The 22,251-nt window shown below is 39.7% G+C and overlaps 1 protein-coding gene and 1 long non-coding RNA gene across 6 annotated transcripts in view; one reads left to right on the forward strand and one right to left on the reverse strand.

Annotated features, from left to right (window-relative positions):
- The window catches only part of TFDP2 (transcription factor Dp-2), a 162,684-nt gene that overhangs the window by 130,284 nt on the left and 10,149 nt on the right, over positions 1-22,251 (forward strand). For 3 of the 5 annotated variants that reach the window (XM_077825714.1, XM_077825715.1, XM_077825717.1), the window contains 3 exons: positions 4,125-4,291; positions 12,969-13,074; positions 15,624-19,166. In XM_077825714.1, coding sequence (XP_077681840.1) covers positions 4,125-4,291; positions 12,969-13,074; positions 15,624-15,801 — 451 coding nt within the window. In that variant the 3' untranslated portion in view covers positions 15,802-19,166. Of the gene's footprint in view, positions 1-4,124; positions 4,292-12,968; positions 13,075-15,623; positions 19,167-22,251 lie in introns of those variants that run through there. The other 2 variants (XR_013347052.1, XM_077825716.1) reach the window with 1 other exon arrangement.
- The window catches only part of LOC144269820 (uncharacterized), a 64,148-nt gene that overhangs the window by 18,336 nt on the left and 23,561 nt on the right, over positions 1-22,251 (reverse strand). The gene's annotated exons all lie outside the window — the stretch shown is intronic.

The following is a 22,251-nucleotide window of genomic DNA, read 5'->3' on the forward strand; positions in this document are numbered from 1 at the left end:
ATATATTTTAAATTGTTGATATCATCAATCTGCACTATTAACACCCCACTGAGATGAGTGGGACATTTCACATCCCTAAAGCCACTGTTTGCATCTCAGGAGGCCTTTTACACTATATTTTTCCCTTACGATTTCCTTCTGTTGCAACTCCCTGTGCAGTCAACTGGTGTTCACACCAGTGGGCTGCATGTGTGGACAAGGTCCCAGCAGCTGCTGGTGGCTTAATCACCATGAAATTAGGACTGTCAATTAATTGCAGTTAACTCAAGTGATTAACTCAAAACTAATTAATTCAGTTTTAAAAATGAATTGCGATTAATCGCACTTTGAATTGCACTGTTAAACTAATAGCATACCAATTTTAATTTATTATAAATATTTTTGGATGTTTTTCTACATTTTTAAATATATACAACACGGAATACAGCAGGGGTTCTCAAACTGGGGGTCGGGACCCCTCGGGGTTGCGAGGTTATTACATGGGGGGTTGTGAGGTGTCAGCCTCCACCCCAAACCCCGCTTTGCCTCCAGCATTTATAATGGTGTTAAATATATAAACAAGTGTTTTTAATTTATAAGGGGGGTCATACTCAGAGGCTTGCTATATGAAAGGGGTCACCAGCACAATAGTTTGAGAACCACTGGCATACAAAGTGTACAGTGCTCACTTTATATTATTATTTTTATTACAAATATTTGCACTGTAAAAAAAATAGTATATTTCAGTTCACCTCATACAAGTACTGTAGTGCAATCTCTTTGTCACGAAAGTGCAACTTACAAATGTGGACTTGTAGGCTCTAAAGTTTTACACTGTTTTATTTTTGAGTGCAGTTATGTAACAAAAAATAATTCTACATTCGTAAATTGCACTTTCACGATTAAGAGATTGCACTACAGTACTTGTATGAGGAGAATTCAAAAATACTATTTCTTTTATCTTTTTTACAATGCAAATATTTGTAATAAAAAATAATATAAAGTGCGCACTTTAAATAATATAATATAAAGTGTGTATTTGTAATTGTAAGTGTGTATATAATAATATAAAGTGTGTATTTGTAATTGAAATCAATATATTTGAAAATGTAGAAAACATCCAAAATATTTAAATAAATGGTATTCTATTATTGCTTAACAGTATGATTAAAACTGCGATTAATCGCAATTCATTAATTTTTTTAACCATTTGAGAGCCCTACATGAAATCAATCTGTTAGGTAAGACATCACAGTTGTTAAAATATTGGTGCTTGGTCTATACTAGTGCTGCAACAACAGGAAATTTTAAGAAAAAAAACCAGTGTAGACAGCGTCTGGTGTGCCCCAAAGCACTGGTTTGCACTTGGTTCACATTTAGAAAGTTTTCTTCTCACCCATAAAGGCTAGAAAAGCCATTTTAAAAAAATAAAAGCTGGGATTCTAGAGCAGTGTTCCAAGGTAAGATGTGGATGAATTCTGTGGCAGAAATGCAGAGCATGTAATACATATAACTTTACTATTCATATCAACACAGCTGAGCTCAAGAGTCATTTCTAGATACTGTACAGCAAACACTGTTTTTTTAAACATTTCTAAGTTAAACTTTGAAATTACTATACAACTTAGTATTTTTGGTGTGATTTTTTTTCTCAGGGCTTGTCTACACAAAAAAGTTGTACCTTTTCAACCATATTGATACAGTTAAAGCAGTACAACCCACCTACTGGGTACGCACTTACATCATTACAAAGGTGCCTAATACAGATATAGGTTATTGCCGTTCCCATATAGTTAAACTATAGCAGTATAACTATGTTCACACTAGAGGTTGTACCAGTATAAATATACTACTATATTTATATAAACTAAACTACTAAATTTATATAAACTATATAAATTTAAAAAAATATATCTCTGACAGTTTATACTGGTATAGAAACTGTGTGTAGACCAGGATTTAGACCCAATCCTTCAAACATTAAAGCATGTGTAACTGTACTCAAAGAGTAGTTCCATTCAGAGGTCTGACTGAAAAAAAGATCTGACGGCACTCCTCCAAACTCCTCCACCCACAAAATAAACTGCTTCTATGCCAGTTGCTAGAATGAGATGCTACTTACTACAGATCAGAGGTTCTCAACCTTTTTTCTTTCTGAGGCCCCCACAACATGCTATAAAAACTCCATACCCCAACTGTTTTTCTGCCTATAAAAGCCAGGGTCGACGTTAGGGCAACCAGGGCAATTGGCTAGAGCCTCATGCCATAGGGGGCCCTGCAAACTTAAGTTGCTCAGGCTTCAGCTGCCAGTGGTAGGGCCTGGGGCCACAGGCTTCAGTCCCACGTGGTGGGACTTCAGCTGTCTGCCCTGGGCCCCAATGAGTCTAATGCCCCATGCTTGGCGGACCCTCTGAAACCTGATCACAGCCCCCCAAGGGCCCTGGACACCTCACTGAGAACTCCGGCTATAGGTCACATAGTTGTTCAAAGTGTGGTCATATGGGCTCTCTGAGCTCTAATGGGCTCCTTGAACTTGGCTCCCGCCCTCTCCCTAAGTGGAGTTTTAGTATGCCGATGGGCTCTGTTAGACCCCTTGACTAAGGGGGAAAAAATAGTCCTGTCTTCAACTCGCCACCCACCTATGGCATCAAAGTGAGATGCCACTGACAGTAAACTGTGCGGATCACTGATCCCTCCTCTCCTTTCTTACTTGAGGAATGAAAGTTAACAATGCTGACATATAAATCATCATCACTGGGCACCTGAGTTTGCACCTTAATGAAATAAATGAGGCAATTCATACCTTTCAGAGCTATTGTTTCAGGCCCTTTGCAGACTTGCATCTTGCCTTCAGTTCGTGTTTTTGCGGTTTTCTCTTTTTTTAAATGAAATTCTGGAGAACATAGTCGCTTCAGATATTTGCCATATTGGCTCAGTCTCCATTTACATCAGTGCTAGTAGAGTTATGCACATGTTTCATTTTTGCTGGTTTGGAGTCTCAGGTTGCAAAAGCACTGAAGAAATAGATAGTTGTTCATGTTTGACAAGTGTTTTGTGATCATTTCAAGCATTAATTGAACAAAACTGTCTTCTAGGGATCTGGGCTTAAACGGATTTCATAGAAAGACGGTGGGCTTTTTTCTAATCAGAAATAAATCAGTCTAGTTAAACTTCTCTTTCTTTTCAGGGCAGAAGAAGAGACAAGTTGCTTAAAATAAATTTTAAACAGTTGATTATTGTCCTTTATTTATTGGAAAGAATAGATGACCTCTGGCTTATTCTCAGTATTTCAAGCAGGCCAGAGTACAAGCTGAGCTAATAATGCAACAGTTCTGGGACAGAGGGCTGGTCTAAACTGCAAAGGTTTTACAGTATAGCTATACCAGCAATGCTTAATGGTGGAGAGACCACCCTGAACAAGATAAATTATCCTGACAAAAGGACTCTTCTGACAGTACAAATTGCATCTACATGGGGGATTTTGCCAACATACCTATGCTGGTTAAGGGTATGATTTTTATTTTTATTTTCCTCACTCCTAACTGAAATAACTATGCTGGCAAAACTTGATATGACAGTTTTTTAACATATAGGACCTGTAAGCAAACAGATTTAGAAGGTTGTTATTTAATTGATAAACTATCCAAAAGGTGATTTACATTTAAGTAAATAGGGCAGTTCACATTGGGGATGTTGTGGATTAGAACAGAAAGTTTAAGGAAAAAGCAGCAAAAATAAATATGGTTATTTTTGGTGACAAAGCTGTAGAAGACTTTCAAAAAGTATTGGATTTAGTACAAGTAAGGGTTCTTGCTGGAGCAGGAATGTTTTCCTCATCTTTTAATCTGTTTAATGAAGGAGAAAGGTTTATGGACTCTTATTGCCTGCCATGAAAAAAGTTGTTTTAATTGGGAAATATGATCATTTGAACCCTGCAGAGATGCCAGTCTCCTAAGTACAGGAGAAAAACTCTTGTTGTACCTACCCATGGTATTTAGAAAAAAAGCATCTTTGACCTCTGAAGAAATCCTAAAATATTGTAATTGTATCTGTACATTTACTTCCTCAATGTATAGAACAGGAAAATATAATCAGGCCCATGGTTCCTTCCAGAACCATCTCACTTTGACATTTCTCCTGTACAGATTTGAATACCTCTTTAATTTTGATAACACGTTTGAGATTCATGATGACATTGAGGTGCTGAAGCGAATGGGAATGTCCTTTGGCCTAGAGGCAGGCAAATGCTCAGCGGAGGATCTAAGAACTGCAAAATTATTGGTGCCAAAAGCTTTAGAAAGCTATGTTACAGGTAAGTTAAATGAAGTTTTTAAATATTATCCTTGATTAAATTCAAAGCCATAATTTACTGAAGCATTTCTAATTATGTCAAACTACATAAGCATGAGGCATAAGACAGTTTGAAGCAGACTTATGAAAGCCAGCAGGATCCCACAAATGAATGGTGGTTTTAAAATTAATCTTCGATGAGCACACGTAGACTTAATTTAAAATTGTTTAGAATATCGATTCATGAATGGGCTGCAGTGCAAAGGAATAATTCCATGAATAGTTTCTGGTGACAACGTAACCCTTGAGACTCAATATATAGCCAAAGCCCCTCAAAATGACAGTATTTTCATTGTGTCATTGCTACTCCTCTTTAGGCTCAAAAGAATCCTGGATAACAGGAACAGGAAAGACCTATAAAAGGAAGTCCATTTCTCTTTTCTTCTCCTCTCCCTCACTCCCCCAAAAATGTATGGAATAGAGAGCACCTTAGCAGAGGACAGAGCTGATATTAGACTATCATCACTTATGATCTTAAATTTTACAATGTGTTAATGTTTACATTGCTCTTTCAGCTTATTGAGGAGATTCTCCTTATAAATCTCTCATTTTGCATGGACCACATATTCCTTTGTATTTGTACAGCACATAGCAAAACAAGGCCCTGATTTTAATTGGCCCTCTGAGTACTATTGCATTATAAATATTAAATAATAATGAGAGGTAGTGTGATTTAGATGTGAGTCAGAACTCCAAGGTGGGTTGCAACTCCATTTTAATGGGGTCGCCAGGACTGGCTTAGACTTACTTAGCCCATGGCCAAATCCAAAGCTCGAGCCCAGCCAGCCCGGGCTGAAGCTTGAGGGCTTCAGCCCTGGGTGGCGGGGCTCAGGTTGCCAGTCCCCTGTTCCGGCTGAAGTCTTTGGGCTTTGGATTTGGTCCCCCTACCTGGGGTGGCAGGGTTCAAGTGGGCTGAGGCTTCAGTCCTCCTTCCTGGGATCATGTAGTAATAGGGGGGTCATGAAGTTTGAGAACCCCTGATTTAGAGGAAATAGGGCATGTGTATCTGGAGATATGGATTCTGTTACTGATCTTGAGCAAGTCATTTTCAGCTCTTTGTTCCTTATGTATAATGTTTTGAGAACTATTAATGAAAAGCACAAAGTGTCATTAACTTTAAACTTCCTAGAAAATGTTGCAACCCTCCTTTATTAAAAGGCAGAATTTGCTCTTAAAATGAGGAGTGTTGATCTCTTTTATTAGAATTCAGAGTAACAGCCATGTTAGTCTGTATTCGCGAAAAGAAAAGGAGTACTTGTGGCACCTTAGAGACTAACCAATTTATTTGAGCATGAGCTTTCGTGAGCTACAGCTCACTTCATCGGATGCATACCGTGGAAACTGCAGAAGACATTATATACACACAGAGACCATGAAACAATACCTCCTCCCACCCCACTGTCCTGCTGGTAATAGCTTATCTTGGCCCAACTTGATGATCACTTTAGATAAGCTATTACCAGCAGGACAGTGGGGTGGGAGGAGGTATTGTTTCATGGTCTCTGTGTGTATATAATGTCTTCTGCAGTTTCCACGGTATGCATCCGATGAAGTGAGCTGTAGCTCACGAAAGCTCATGCTCAAATAAATTGGTTAGTCTCTAAGGTGCCACAAGTACTCCTTTTCTTTTTATTAGAATTGCAGTGTGCCAGTCTAATAGCTGGACTCTCCTTGAATAAGATTCTGAATGTTTTTTTAAAATGCATAGTATAGGTTCTTGAAATAATTACTTTCTGTATTTTTCTATCATTGCAAATATCATTGTAAACTTATGCTTTCTCCTATATATTCAGTCTTCTCTCTTTGTTCTTAAGTGACATTTAAGTTCAGTGTTTGTTACATTACTTCTCAGTATTATGAAAGTCTTTTTGGATATTAACTCCAAGGTTGGTCACATTCTGTACACACTGAGGATTTTCTCTTCCCACCCTCTTCTCCTAAACATTCTGCTTGGATGAATTGCTTAGTGGTCATAGCTAGGTGGGCTTCCAGTTATAGACTTAGACAGCATGATGCATTATTGTAGGTTACTTAATTGCTTCTGGTCCTTGGCTGTTGTCAGTCTAAACTTAAATTGTTCTAAAGTTCTCTTAAACTTTCTGATTCCCTTCAGATCTTCCACCAATGAAAGGAATGTTACACAGTAAATTGCTAAAAAGAAATTTCAACACTTAATTTTCAGAAAAATTGGAACACTGCCATTAGCCTGGCACCTGTGTTGTTAATCTGAATCTCACTTCACCTTATGTCTGTTGTATTGATTTGCTTTATTATTTTAAAAAATCTTGGGTCCCTTTCCTGTAGCTAAGAATAGATGATTAATTTTTAATACTTTGTTCCCTAGGTGTGGAAGCTCTATAGAAGGGTAATGGTGTTTCTGCTACAATTGAGAGAGAATAATTTTTTTCTTGTAAACAAAAGTAATTTTATAGTTCTCCTTGGGGGGATAATGCAGTTGGAAGCTGTCCAGTCACTTAGATGATAATTTATAATATATATAGGTATAGGTATAAGTTTTTATACTTTTAAAGAAGCAAAATTTTTGCTGTTGGCATAATTTCTTTGGTAACACACTAGGCTTCTGGCTGCTAATCACAAGTTCTGTATTTGTTTGCCTTTATTCAAAGTACTCTGGACAAGTACTGTACTCTTTAGATGTGGGTTGCTCTGAGTACATTTTTCAAAGCTGTCTTATTTTGGTTATGAGAAAATATGGCCAAAAGTTTTGGTTCTTTTAATCTAGTATTGTGTACTAAAGTATGTGCATTTAGTTCGAAGGTTTGTTTTATTGGTTGCTCCTAATATAATTATGCAGTGTGAGGATCAGTATAAATTATGTAGTTACTGCAATCAGATGCCTGTAGTAACAAATAGGAGTAGCTGTTTTAAATATAAAGAAAAGGAGTACTTGTGGCACCTTAGAGACTAACAAATTTATTTGAGCATAAGCTTTCGTGAGCTACATGCATCCGATGAAGTGAGCTGTAGCTCACAAAAGCTTATGCTCAAATAAATTGGTTAGTCTCTAAGGTGCCACAAGTCCTCCTTTTCTTTCTGTGAATACAGACTAACACGGCTGCTACTCTGAAACCTGTTTTAAATATGTTTTGCAAAGGTATCAAAGAGGGCATTTGCCTGATTTCATGGTTCTCTCAGCAAAGTATAACTTCCCTTTTTAACTTTGGCATGCTTTATTTCTTATACTACCAGAGCAGTGAATTTAAGGTTAAGTATTCACATTTTATGGCTTATTTCCATCAAATTTGCCATGGTGCTTTAAAATATATAGGCTTTAGTTAACTACTGTTCAAGAATAGCAAATCAATGTCTTGTATTTATTTACTGGTTACGTTTGTTGCAGACAGCAAAGGTTAGAGCTTTCTCACACTGGCCTATCCCATGAGCTAGACTATGATGGAAGAGAAACCTCTGTAGTGGGTGTCAGAAGTAAAGAATTATCTGAATCAGCTCATTGCTAGGCATCTCCTTAGCAAAGCATACTTACTGTACAGAATGATGAGAGCCTCAGGCTATGTGTACAGGACAAATTTCTGCTTGCATAGCTATGTTAGTCAGGGTTGTGATCTCTGACTGACATAGCTCTACCAGCAGAAGTCCTTACTGTAGATGCAACTATACCAGCAAAGCTTGTTTCTTTTATGGGGATGTTTTTACTGTATTGCTTTTCCTATACCACTAAAGCACTCCTAGTGCATACCTGGCCTCAGAGACTGGGCCAAGATTGTGCTATTATTTTAGCTAAACAGATACTGAGGGCTGAAGATTAATTATGGTAGTGTGTGTTTGCTAAATGAACATGCATAACCATTAGAGAAGGACAGCTGGAAGGATCTCCTAGTCTGGAGTTACGTGGATAGATTTGGTGAAAAATCTACAACCAAATATGACCATCTCTGCTAAAATAAATGACTTTTCTTAAAGAATATGTTACTTCTCAGCCCAAAATAACATTTTAGAATTGCTTATACAGATTAATGCAAAACATATGAAATAATCTTTTCATTTATTAACTTTTTAAAGTTTTCTTTGTACAAAAGGTTTACATTTTATCCATTCCCTCAGAAAGCCCCCTCTCTCACAAATGTACACACTCTTACTTTTTAATTTTCTCTAGATCTCATTGTGCTGAAATTAATCATGTTATTTTAAATAAAAGCTTGAGTGTACTTTTACCTAAGTTAGTAGGAGTCTGGTCCAAAATTTAACTTAAAGTACCATATTGTACCATATTGGTATTGCACACAGCTATCTCTCTATGTATCTTGAACCATAAATGCTGAGTTTGTTAACAAAACCCAAGGGTGGTTTGCTTTGAGGGGGCAGGGAAAAAAGGGGTTTACTACTGCCAGCACTGAGAAGACAGTAGTTTCTAAACAGGAACATGTATTGTATATTGAGTGGAGTGGTAGCAGCGTCGTACTTTAGATTGTGATTAGTTTATTGTTTAACTACTCTAAAATCCACATGCTTACTTAGAATGTCTTGGAAATTGCTGTGTCTGAATAGGCAGGCTTAGTGGTCTAGTATAAGGTTTTCTAAGATAGAGTCCATCCCTCCCACCACCACCACGAAAAAAAATCATGTGACATGAAAATTTTACTGTTTAACTTTTTTTGTGATACTAGCTACACAGGATGGATCCCCAGCACCTACTTCCCCTTTAGTGAAGCAATATTTTAAAAAGTTATTCAGGGTAAACATTGGATCTACAGAGTGGCTTGATCCAGAGAAAGTCATTTGTGCAGGTGCAGCAGGACTGGGGGCTCTACTACAATCAGTGTCTGCAGACATACTGACATTAGAGTAGGTAGCTTAAGGTGATGTGCTCTGGCCACTGAACCCAAGTATACTCCTGGGTGAATTCTGTGCCAAAAAAAAAAAAAAAATGCTACACACAATATTTTAAAATTCTGCATATTTTATTGTCAAAATATAATCACTCCAGTTTCAGTTATTTTCGTAATTTATTTCAAAATACCTGTCAACAAATATGTCAACAATACACACAACAACAAAAAACATTCCCCCAGGAGTAGAAAGTTAAAGAAACCCCTATTGCAACCCAGTTCCAGTTGGGGGGGTTGCTGGAGGGGGCTGTGTGGCACCCCCCTCCCCCCCCCGAGCCCAGCTGTGGGGAACCCTCTGCCCCCCAGATACCTGCACCCCCAGAGCCTTTACTCCCTACCAGCTTCTTTAGTGTCCTCTATGCCTGCTGTGCTGGGCAGAATACTCTGCTCAATGCAAGGTGGGCTCTGCAGAGTCCTGCAGCCCCAATTCTGTGGGCAAAACACGGAATTCTGTGCAAATTCTTCATTGTGCAGTGGTACAAAATTCCCCCAGGAGTACCAAGTAGCACCCATGTACTGTAAGTTTGAGTCCTGCCCTTGTCAGCTTCCTGAGACTGAGGCCTGGTCTAAATTTAAAATTATATTGACCTAGCTATGGCACTCAGGGCTGTGAAAAATTTTGCAGCCCAGTTACATTGACGATGCAGGCGCAGCTAGGTCGACAGTTAAACCACCTCTTTGAGAGGTGAAGTCTAACATTGACAAAAAAAACCTTCTGTCAAAGGAAGCATCTACACCATGGTACAGTAGTGTAGACATATTTTGTGTGTTGTGATAGTTGCTCTCTGCAAGGGCTCCTTGTGAAAGGGTAGGCCTGAAAGAAAAGCTTCTGGTTTAAAAAGCAGAGATTTCAGAGTACTCTAAAACCCACTTGCATACTTCCATTTTATTTTTAAGTATTGCCAAGGAAAATAATTTCAAATAGCAGGAAGGTGAAAGACTCTAGTAAGCAAGAGTATTAGGGTAATATAAATCATGCTATATGCTTCTCACCCATTTCCTGAACAACAGAACTGAATATAAACAAAGAAAAGCAAGTAACTGTGACTTTGATGGATGTCAGAATGTTCAAATGGGTTGCTGAGCTTCTGGAAATGCCCCCCTAATAAGAGCTCTATACTAAAGACTGGCATAAGTTCAATATTGATTGATGCAGTGCCAGGATGCCATTGTCAGTCAACATAGTAACTGATGTTTATCATGAAAAATAAAACAATTTTCAACTTCCTACAATAATTCATCCAGTCTACACAAACCGAGTGTTCAGACCTACCAATTTCTCCTCTCAAAATGCTGACGTTTCCATGGGGAGGCAGTTTGTAAAACACTAGAAACATTTAGTGCTGGCCTGCACTACAGAGTTAGGTTGATTTAAGGCAGCTTACATTGACCTAACTCTGTAGGTATCTACACTAAAATGGAGCCCCCACCACTGTTACTCACCCACTACACTGACTTAATAACTATACCTCCAGAAGACGCATAGCACTTAAGTCAACGTAGTTAGGTTGACGCAGTGTTAGTGTTGACACTGCATTGCTTACATCGACTGTTGCCACCTTTCAGAAGCTGTCCCACAATGCTCCATACTGACAGTTAAATCGGTGCAAGCATTCCTGGTGAGGGTGTGCACCGCCAACACAGGAGCATAGTGTGGACATGCAAAAGCAGTTTAATTACTGCTGTGGCTGTAAGTTGACGCAACTTAGATCAACTTTAATTTTGTAGAGTAGTCTTGCCCTGAGTAATATGGCCTTTTTAAAAACAGCAATATTAAACCACAAAAGATATCTTCCTCCACAAATTGCTATAGAAAATCTAAGCAATGCAAAATCCTCATTGAGCTGAATGCACCACTTTATACTCCTGGAATCTCTTAGGCTGCAGAGGGTTGTGCAGAGCCCCATTCTCCTACACTGGGGCCTGGTCTACACTAGATAGTTAGATCCCTACAACTACATTGCTCAGCAGTGTGAAAAATCCACCCCTGTGAGCGGCACAGTTAAACCAACCTAACCCCTGATGTAGACAATGCTAGGTTGACAGGAGAATTCTCCAGTCGACCTAGCTACTGCCTTTCTGGGCGGTGGATTGCCTACACCAACAGGAGAACCCCTCCCATCAGTAAAGGTAGTAACTTGACTGAAGTGCTACAGCGGTGCCGTTGTGGCACTGCAATGTTTTAAATGTAGACAAGCCCCAAAGGATTGTCTATGCTGGGAGTTGTTTCAAAATAGTTATTCCTCATTAGGTCCCTGTGTAGATGCTTTTATTCTAGGATAGGAGTGTTTTATTATGAATTAGCTGAATCAATTTTGGATTAGCACTGTATTGTTCCAGATACTGTGGAGTACATGGGTACAGTAAGAGAAATGGTAAGACCATGTGCTCACTCAGGCAAAAGCTGTATTTAGGGCAGGCTTAGTGACCACCAGCTGGCTATTCCTGGTCTACATAGGTGCCAACTCTGTGGGTGCTCCAGGGCTTGAGCACCCACGGGGAAAAATTAGCGGGTGCTCCGCGCCGCCCCCCCCCCCCCCCGGGTCCCCTCTGAGCGCAGTGTCCCCACCACTTTCCCCCCCCCCCCCCCCCCCAACAGCTGTTTGGCAGCACATAGGACTTTCCAGGAGAGAGGGGCAGGAGTGGGGATGCAGCGCGCTCGGGGGAGGAGGCGGAGAAAAGGCAGGATGAGGCAGGGACTTGGGGAAAGGGGGTGGAATGGGGTAGAGGGGGTCAAGCACCCACCAGGCAGAGGGGAAGTTGGCGCCTATGCTGGTCTATACTCAATCACTTCACCTCACCTGTATAAACCGTTGCCAGATGTTTCCACCATTTAACCCTATAAGACTTCCCTCTGGAACATCAGTCTGTTTTAAATCATGCTGTCATGTTTACTCCCAGACTGTTACACATTTCTGCATCAAGGATAAACTACTGTGCTCTTCTATTTGCATGTGCACAAAACTCAGCACAGAAATGAGGGGTCTCAAGCTCTGTGGGTACAGATACAACACTGTGGCAACCTGCCAAAAATAATCTCTGTACCAGTCAACACAGCCATCCCTAGCACAGTGAAGTGTAGTTGGAATGCATGTAGACAAGAGAATACAATTCTGTACAACATGCCATATTTACTTCATTCCTCATATCTGCTTATTTTAGGGCAGCCCTGTCTGAAATTACAGTATATGAACACTGGCTCTTGCCAGCTCTAGGTACCAGAGTTAAGATTGAATGGTATGACTGGTGTACATGCTGTAACTCCTGGTTTTCAGATGTTTAAGTACAGTTGCAGCCAGCGTTATGAAAGGATATGAGGCACTGCCCAACAACCTTAACTCTGCGTTAACAAAGTTTTGGGGCTATGAATGTTGTTTCATGTTCTGGGTCTTGTATAATCATCAGCACAATAAACTAAATGCTGATATCTGTAGTTAGTGAGGTATGGAGCAAAGAGAAAACAGCTATTTCCCACAATTTAGATATTAAGTTGATCTTGAAGTTACAGTACTTGGAACCTATTTGACACTTTCAGCAGAGCAGATTTAATCTGAAAGTCATTTGTGGAAAATAAATACTGAATGTTTCCTGAGTACCACATCTGATGATGATTGTATAGTACTAGCAATGTTATGGTTAATGATGCAAAAACAGTACATAGCGTTTAAATTAAAAGCTAGCCATCCAAAAGCAAATTAAATGCAGATTCTAACATTGTAAAGAAAGAAAAATGTTGCTGTAACTTTAACATGTAACTGTGTTTTCTTTTAGATATGTCTACAGGACTTTCATGGTTGAACCAGGGGTTACTTTTAAATTCAGCTCATTCAGTTTCAACTTTAGAAATGGCTGGCGGTACGTCTATTTCTAAATCAAGGTAACTAGAGAGTGATTTTTCCATTTCAAAGAATGAAGGATAGTTTCCTGTGATAATTGTATTGATAAAGTGCAAAATTCACCCTGATGCACCACTTGCACTCTCAAAATAGGGTGTTCTAGCATAGGAATGAATTTCACCCCAACTAAATATAAAGAACACTAGGGCCTGGACTACACTAAAAAGTTAGGTCAATCCAGCTACATCGCTCAGGCATGTGAAAAATCTATATCCCTGAGTGACATAGTTAATCCAAACTAACCCCCAGTACAGACAGCGCTAAGTTGACCAAAGAATTCTGTCAACCTAGCTACCAGCTCTAGGGAAGGTGCATTTCCTCTGACAAGAGCAGAACCCGTCCTGTTTGTGTGGGTAATGTCTACACAAGTGGTCTCCAACCTTTTTACGCACAAGATCCCTTTTTGAATTTAAGTGCAACCCAGGATCTACCCTGCTCCACTCACTCCATCCCGCATCCTTCTGTCACTTGCTCTCCCCCACCCTCACTAACTTTCACTGGGCTGGGGCCAAGGGGTTCGGAGTGTCGGAGGGGGCTCTGGGTTGAGCCTGGGGTAGGAAGTTGAGATGCAGGAGAGGGTGAGGGGTGCAAGCTCTGGGAGGGAGTTTGGGGGCTCCATGCTGGGGCAGATTGTTGGGGTGCAGGAGGGGGTATGGGGTGCTGGTTCCGGGAGGAGCTCAGGGCTGGGATGCAAGCTCCCGCTGGGCAGCACTTACCTCAAGCGGCTCCCAGTCAGTGGCGTAGCGGGGCTAAGGCAAGCTCCCTGCCTGCCCTGGCCCCACACAGTTCCTGGAAGCAGCCATCACACCCTTGCAGCCCTTAGGGAGGGGGGGCACATGGCTCTGTGTGCTGCAGCTCCCATTGGCCACAGATCCCCGTTCCCGGCCAATGGGAGCAGTGGGGGAGGTGCTTGCAGGCAGGAGCAGTGCACAGAGACCCCTGCCCCCGCCCCTCCTCAGGCGTGTGCTGGCTACTTCTGGGAGCAGCGCAGCACCAGGGCAGGCAAGGAGCCTGCCTTAGCCCCGTGCACCACCGGACTTTTAGTGGCCGGAGATCACGGTTGACTGCCAGAGACTCCAGGATTGGCTAGTTGATCACGAGCTACTGCTTGGAAACCACTGGTCTACACTGAAGCACTACAGAGGCACCACTGTAGCATTTCAAATGTATAAAAGGAGTTTCTGTGATGACTGATTTTTGGAACATTCTAACTTTCTGATAAAAGGCTTCTTTGCACAGACAATTTCTGATTTGTAGTCTCTGCCCAGAGGAGAATGGGTGTGTGTACATTTGAAGTTAATTGGACAAACTGTGTTTGTATAGGAGATTTGAAAAAGTGGTGTCTCTTCACCTTTTAGAAAGATCTAAAATAGTTTGTTCATAATTCAGAACTCTTTGTGAACAGTTCAGACTTTTTTTTTTATACATTATTCATCATGAGGAGTAGGATGAGACTTTTTTTTATTTCATTTTCACCCAAGTTGGAGCCTTGAGGATTTTAGTTGAAATTTTTGGTGTCTGTACATGTTCTAACTTTTGCCAGCACCATCAGGGAAATAAGTTCCACACTGCCTAATCCTTGCTTTAATTTTTAAATTTCTTGGTTGTGAATTGGCTTTAAAATACAAATTGATCACAATACCTAAATGTTTGTCCTCATGTATTTGGATAGAAAGCCTTTTTTTTCTGGCCCCTAGAGTTCCTAACAAGTTCTTGCTCATGGCAGTTCACCTCTCAATGTACACACTACAGTAGGGGTGGGCAAACTTTTTAGCCCAAGGGCCACATTGGGGTGCGAAACTGTATGGAGGGCCGGGTAGGGAAGACTGTGCCTCCCCAAACAGCCTGGCCCCTAACCCCTATCCGCCCCTGTCTGCCCCCCTCAAAATCCCCAACCCATCCGAACCCTCCCTGCTCCTGTCCCCTCCTGGGACCCCACCCCCTATCTAACTCCCGCCCCCACCCCAGAACCTCTGCCCTATCCAACCGCCTCCTGTTCCCTGACTGCCCCCGGGACCCCCTTCCCTCTTGTCCAACCACCTGGCTGCCGCACCACCTGGCTTGAGCCAGACACGCTGCAGTGCTGCCCTGCATGAGCAGGCAGCCCCGTCGCCCAGAGTGCTGCCCGCACTGCGGTGTAGCTGCAGGGGAAGGGCTGGGGGCTAGCCTCCCAGGCCAGGAGCTTGGGAGCCGGGCAGGACGGTCCCACGGGCCGTAGTTTGCCCACCTCTGCACTACAGCATAGACAAGGCAATGGGAGAGTTATTCCCTTTCGATTCCTTCTCTTGGCTTCAGGAGCTTCCCTAGCTGGGACAAGAGAAATTGGCATACCCCCTATTGATCCTTGAGTTTCTTTTGCTTTTCTGCCTCCTGTCCCCTTTCACAAATACTAGATTCATTTTAAATTATAATGTTTCAGGTAGTTTCTTGTTGGTAGCTTCTTTTTAAATAAAAACAAGAAGCCACAAAAGGTTCTCAAACATGAGAAATTCTCTCAAGTTACAGGATGACTTTTCTGTTGTTTTGATAGTGGAAATCCAGGATTGTGTCTGGATGCTGAAGTGGCCTTAGCAACTGGACAGTTCCTTGCCCCTGGTAGTCAACAATCCAGCAGTGCAACATCACGTTATTCAGAGTCACGAGGAGAAACCCCATGCTCATTCAATGATGAAGATGATGATGATGACGATTCCTCTTCCCCAGAATGAAGACAGTAGAAAACAGAATATACAAGATGCTGCTTTTATGTGTTTTTTAGTGTGAGCTCCTGGTTTTCATGATGTAACTTCAGTTTCTTGCCTTTGTTTGCACTGTGTTCAGTGAAACTAAATGGAAACTTTCACGCATATACACACAAAAAGCACCCAAAGTTAAGTGACAGATTGAAAACTTTTTATAACTGAACACAGTGTGGCATACTGCCACAGAGCAAACAAAGTGTTTCAACTGCAACCAAGGAAAAAAGCAAAATCCCTGAAGATTTAGCAGACTAATTGCTAAGTGCACAAGTTTATTTTTCATAACTTGGGACACTGCTTCTCCAGTTTCTCTCTTCCCCCTCATTTATCCCAGTCAGAATGGAGATGATTATAGTGTCGACCAACAGATGCTGATTCTTACGTAGTCTTTAGGCTCTGCTATCTTTTTTTTTAAAAAAAAGCTAAAATAGATAGTTTTAAATATCTTACTTATTAAAACCATTATGGGGAGGGGCTATTAGTATGTTTGCTTTGTTCTGTTCATCTTGCTGTATAGAAGAGTCAAAGTAATATAAAATGCAAGTGGCGAAATTAATCTTGAACTAGATGAAATCCATTTTAGATATTGTAAAGAATGAAATTAGTATATTTCTGTTGAAGGGTTCATATTTTTCCATTATTTTATTCCATTGATATTTTGGGCCTAATTTATTATAAATAACTGAATATTAGCCATTATACATAGTGAGGATAAAAATGGTGGTGTTCCCTACACCAGCACTAATTTTTTTAAGAAAAAATGTTAGTGAAGAAAATAATATTAATAAGTTGTCTGATAGTTTAAAAATAAATTCTCCCTTGAATATCTACACAGACCTTAACCTACTTTAGAAAATCAAATGGAATATAATAGCAAAAGAGTTTCTTTCTATAGTAAGGACTTCATACATCATTTTCAGGCAGTTTTCAGTTTTCAAGGGACACAGTCATATAAAATATTATTTTAGAAACTAATAACTTTAATTTAAGATTCTTGTGAAAATCTAACTTTTCACTATTTATGCAGTTAGACTTTTTGCATTTCACTCAGCTAGGATAATGAAAACAGACTAATCAAATTAACTTTTTGTTTCTAGTTAATTCCATTTTCCAACTGTTCTGCACTCACTGACACCATGCTGGCACAGCAGTGGAACATTTAACTCCAAACAACTGTTTTCACAAAAGGAAAAACTGGAATCTGATTTTTATACTCTGTCAAGTTAGCAAAAATAATTCTTACACTTCAGAAGTAGGCATTGGAGTAGTAGTAATTTTGCTTTAATATCACCCAAAGGATTTTCACAATCATGTCAAGCCAAAATGTTAGTAAACTTCTTCTTTAGTGAATAAATTGCACCTCTATTTACTGAAGGTCTCATTAATTGAAAATATTTATTTGCAGCTTTGGAAAAGGTAAATGTCTAAAATACTGGATTATATATTTGACTCCATTGTGACCAAAGATGCTGTTAAATAGGTTGAGTCACAGTGGAATATATCAACAACAAATCATACCAGTACAATGGTTAAATATAGGGTTTTTTTCCTCTGTTTAAAAATGTCTTTAAAGGGTTGAATTAGGCTCACAAAACTCTCAGAGTTGAATCCAGTTGTACTTTTAGCATCCCAACTTGGTGCCTAGAATGTCTCTGAACAGAGAATTTTTAAACATTCCACACTTTCTTTAATATCAGAGCAGAACAGGTTGACCTGAAATGTTTTGATATGCAAGTTTAAACTAGTCTGCTTTTAATCTTTTCAATATGCTAAACCTAATTAAGAGTGAATAATGAAATGATAAATTGAAATGATTCCTTTTTCATCTTTATAGTTCATGTAAATATTTTAGGTATTTCTAAATACCAGTATTAGCTGTTAGACCACAGTGACTATGGCGGAGTTATTTAGTTAGGAGTTTTGCCTGAATCCCTACTGAATATTTGTTGCAGTCTGTCATGTTTACACACATTTGGAGGAGAGGTTGCTAGCAAAGTTACAAGGAAAAATTTCCTCTATGCTTATCAAGCTACCTACCAATCTGGACAAGACTACTGGGTTATCCCACGAGCATAGGTCACAGAGACAGTTGGACATGTGAAATAGGTAACGTCCTCTGTCTTGACTCATGTTACTAATCTATTCTCAGACAGCTGCCAGTGTAACTACCACTTGAACTGGAAATGTTACTGTAACTGTTAGGTCAGTAATAGCTGATGGGGGCAGGTTATTCCAGTGGTCTCCTAGCTTGGAGACAATCCTTTTGGAAAGTGGTTTCTCTGTTTATGAAATCACTCTAAAAAAAAAAAGTCAGTGTGTCCAGGATCCATCCCATCTTACCATCCACCAAGCACTGCAACAGGCCTTGGAAAACAAGGAAACCCATAAGCACCACTTTGAACACTAGCCCAAAGAGGAGCAGTAATAATTTTGCTTTCATGACAAAAAGTTGACAAAAAATGTTCTTTCCCAGGAGCTTGGCATGCTTGCTCCCATTGTAGTCCACAGCAAAACTCCCATTAAGAGCACACTGCACTACTACTCGCTTTTTGGCAAGTACCATGGCATAGCATTACCAGCCTCTGGCATTAAAATACAGCAGAGAAAGTAGGTAGCTTTATTAACTGATCAGCTTCACAAATTGATCTCCCACCCCCCTGAAAATAGTTAAATCATACAGAGGCCAAAACATAAAACCAATTTTGGGACTTCAAAAGGAAGTTGCTTGAGATCTTATGTTCCAAGTTCCAGTCCAGAGGGAATTTTAACACAGGCAGTTGTGATCTTATTAAAGTCTGGGAACTGGTCCTCATCCAGGTGGAGTCACTGTGTGAACTCAGGCATGTAACTTAACCTCCTTTTTGTCTGATGAGGTCTGCTGCAAAATTGCAGGACTGCAACAAAAACTGATGGTGTATCTCAATTGAACCTTAAATGGATCTGAATTATAAGGAGATTTCAAGTTGCTGAGCACCCACATCTTCCATTGAGTCAATAGGAGCAATGGGTGTTCAGTCCCTCAAAAAGGCCCTTTAACTCTGAATGGCACCAGGAGGCATTACCATAGTAATGTGACCATTAACAGCTTGACTGGTTCTCTCATCTTCTGTTTAGTTGCCATATTGTGTGATACAGCCAATATGTCCATTGTTATCTGGTGACAGGTAGCAATTAAACTTTAAGCATAAAGAAAATTGTGATATGAACATTTGAAAAGTGACCTAGTGGTTGAGAGTGCTTTTTTGTTGTTTTGTGTTTTGTACTGCTATTCTGGATGATTTATATGTTTATTTATTGGGTATGATTTACTAAAATTATTTGAGGAAGTACATGAAGTAATTCGCCGTAACCAATATAATTGTGTGTATACATTTTAAATCTATTGCAGTAAACATCTTTACATATTAAACATCTTATTTTAGGGATTGGGGACTTTTTAAACTTAGGGAAAGAGTCAATAAAACCTGCTAGACTGTACCACAAACATCCCAAAAATGTGTGTTTTTCCAGGAAGAGGATGGAGGGTATTTCTACTGTGTGGAATTTAGCTCTAACGTTTACTCAATCTGGCCATTAATGATTACACTACAATTGTGCCAGATTTTTCATTTCTACAAGCCAAATGTTGGTTCTACTGAAGTCACTGGCAAAATTAATCTATTCTAAAGTCTCATCTGTATGAGAAAGTTATTCCAGTTTCGCTGGACGTATGCTTTTAAACTCACGTACTGAAATCAAAATAAAAATATCCACAGAGGAGTTTGCACTGGTTTAAGAGTGGCTTATTCTGATATAGGTTGCAAAGATTCCTAATAGACTTAAACTGATGCAAACTTCTGTGTGGTTTAAAGCAGCCTTGTTGCAGTTTAGTTTAACTAAATCAATTCAAAATCAGACCTTTAGGACATGTCTACACGTACAATGCTGCAGTGACGCCGCTGCAGCGCATCTGGTGCAGAGGTTCTGTGCTGATGGGTGAGAGCTCTCCCATCAGCATAATAAAACCACATCTATGAGTGGCAGCAGCTACGTCAGCGGGAGAGCTTCTGTCCACACCGATGCTTAGGTCTGTGTAACTTATGTCACTCAGGCGGGTGGTTTATTCACACATCTGAGCGACATAAGTTCTGCCAACTTAGGCTGTAATGTAGTTAAACTGGCACAACTTTCTTGTATGGAGAAGTTGTTTGCAGGGTTGGTGTCATAATATTAGAAAGACAAAGTGGGTGTGGTAATATCTTTTATTGGACCAACTTCTGTAGGTGAAGAAGAGCTCTGTGTAGGTTGAAAGCTCGTCTCTTTCACCAACAGAAGTTGCTCCAATAAAAGATATTACTTCACCCACCTTGCAACAAGGTGTGATAGAGCCAAAGTTTGATCCTAAATAATCACTATTCTCAAACATATCAGCCATAAAAAGCTGTTTTAGGGTAGAATCTATCATTTAAGAACATAGCTGTCAAATTATCTTTATTTTCTCTCTCACACACACACACACACACTACCTTCTTAAACAAAACCACCTCTAAAATTTATTTGTTACAGTCTAAAAATTAGATAATGGTCATTTGGAAAATTAACAGGCACTTTAAAACTGAAAATATCCAGAGGCATTTTAAAAATACTTTACTTTACCTTTAATTAGTCTAAAAGCCAAACTACCCTGATTTAGAAAAAGCAAAGCAAGTAACTGCAGTGTGCATTTAATATAGAATAAACAAACCAAAACAAAAATGGGCTTTCAGTCTTGACCCTTGCAGTTGTACCTTGTTATTGCAGATGTCTCTTAATTGCATGATCCTAATATACTCTAAATGCTGGATTATCCAGATACAGTGAGACAGGGCTAGGACTATGTTTGAGCTTATTTAAGGTTTCAGAGTAACAGCCGTGTTAGTCTGTATTCGCAAAAAGAAAAGGAGTACTTGTGGCACCTTAGAGACTAACCAATTTATTTGAGCATGAGCTTTCGTGAGCTACAGCTCACTTCATCAGATGTATACCGTGGAAACTGCAGCAGACTTTATATATACACAGAGAATATGAAACAATACCTCCTCCCACCCCACTGTCCTGCTGGTAATAGCTTATCTAAAGTAATCCTCAGGTTAGGCCATTTCCAGCACAAATCCAGGTTTTCTCACCCTCCACCCCCTCACACAAATTCACTCTCCTGCTGGTGATAGCCCATCCAAAGTGACAACTCTCTACACAATGTGTATGATAATGAAGTTAGGCCATTTCCTGCACAAATCCAGGTTCTCTCACTCTCTCACCCCCCTCCAAAAAACCAACCCCCATACACACACAGACTCACTCTCCTGCTGGTAATAGCTCGTCCAAACTGACCACTCTCCAAGTTTAAATCCAAGTTAACTTGGGAGAGTGAGTCTGTGTGTGTATGGGGGTTGGTTTTTTGGAGGGGGGTGAGAGAGTGAGAGAACCTGGATTTGTGCAGGAAATGGCCTAACTTCATTATCATACACATTGTGTAGAGAGTTGTCACTTTGGATGGGCTATCACCAGCAGGAGAGTGAATTTGTGTGAGGGGGTGGAGGGTGAGAAAACCTGGATTTGTGCTGGAAATGGCCTAACCTGAGGATTACTTTAGATAAGCTATTACCAGCAGGACAGTGGGGTGGGAGGAGGTATTGTTTCATATTCTCTGTGTATATATAAAGTCTGCTGCAGTTTCCACGGTATACATCTGATGAAGTGAGCTGTAGCTCACGAAAGCTCATGCTCAAATAAATTGGTTAGTCTCTAAGGTGCCACAAGTACTCCTTTTCTTTTTGAGCTTATTTAACTTTGTCCCTCTTTGGGATTACACATCATGATCACAATCTAAAAATGTCACTATCTTTCTGGTTAATGTAAGCTTCCTTTAGTTAGAATAAGACTTCGGGGGCAGTTAATGCTCTTGCAATTGTCCCATGCCTGGGATGTGATGAAGCCAAAGGCCTGTTGCTATTATTTATTTAAAGAGGAGAGACCCCCCCTCACTAGATGAAGCAACACTCATTATAATATTATTAAAAATAACTTAAAAACAGTTATTTAGAAGAAATTCCCTTATCTGCATAGTTCATAGCAGAATTTTAAAATTTAAATTACTCTTTAATAATGATATTTAGTAGGGCTGTCAATTAATTGCAGTTAACTCAAAAAAATTAATCGTGATTAAAACAATTAATTGCAATTAATCACACTTGTAACAACAGAATACCAACTGAAATTTATTAAATATGTTTGGATTTTTTTTTTTACATTTTGAATATCGATTTTGATTACAAATACATACACAGTAAAAATGATAAAAAAATAGTATTTTTCAATTCACCTCATACAAGTACTAAAGTGCAGTCTCTTTATCATGAAAGTGTAACTAACAAATGCAGATTTATTTTTTTTTTGGTTACA

This window comes from Eretmochelys imbricata, chromosome 9, assembly GCF_965152235.1.
Source record: "Eretmochelys imbricata isolate rEreImb1 chromosome 9, rEreImb1.hap1, whole genome shotgun sequence".
Classification (NCBI taxonomy): Eukaryota; Metazoa; Chordata; order Testudines; family Cheloniidae; genus Eretmochelys; species Eretmochelys imbricata.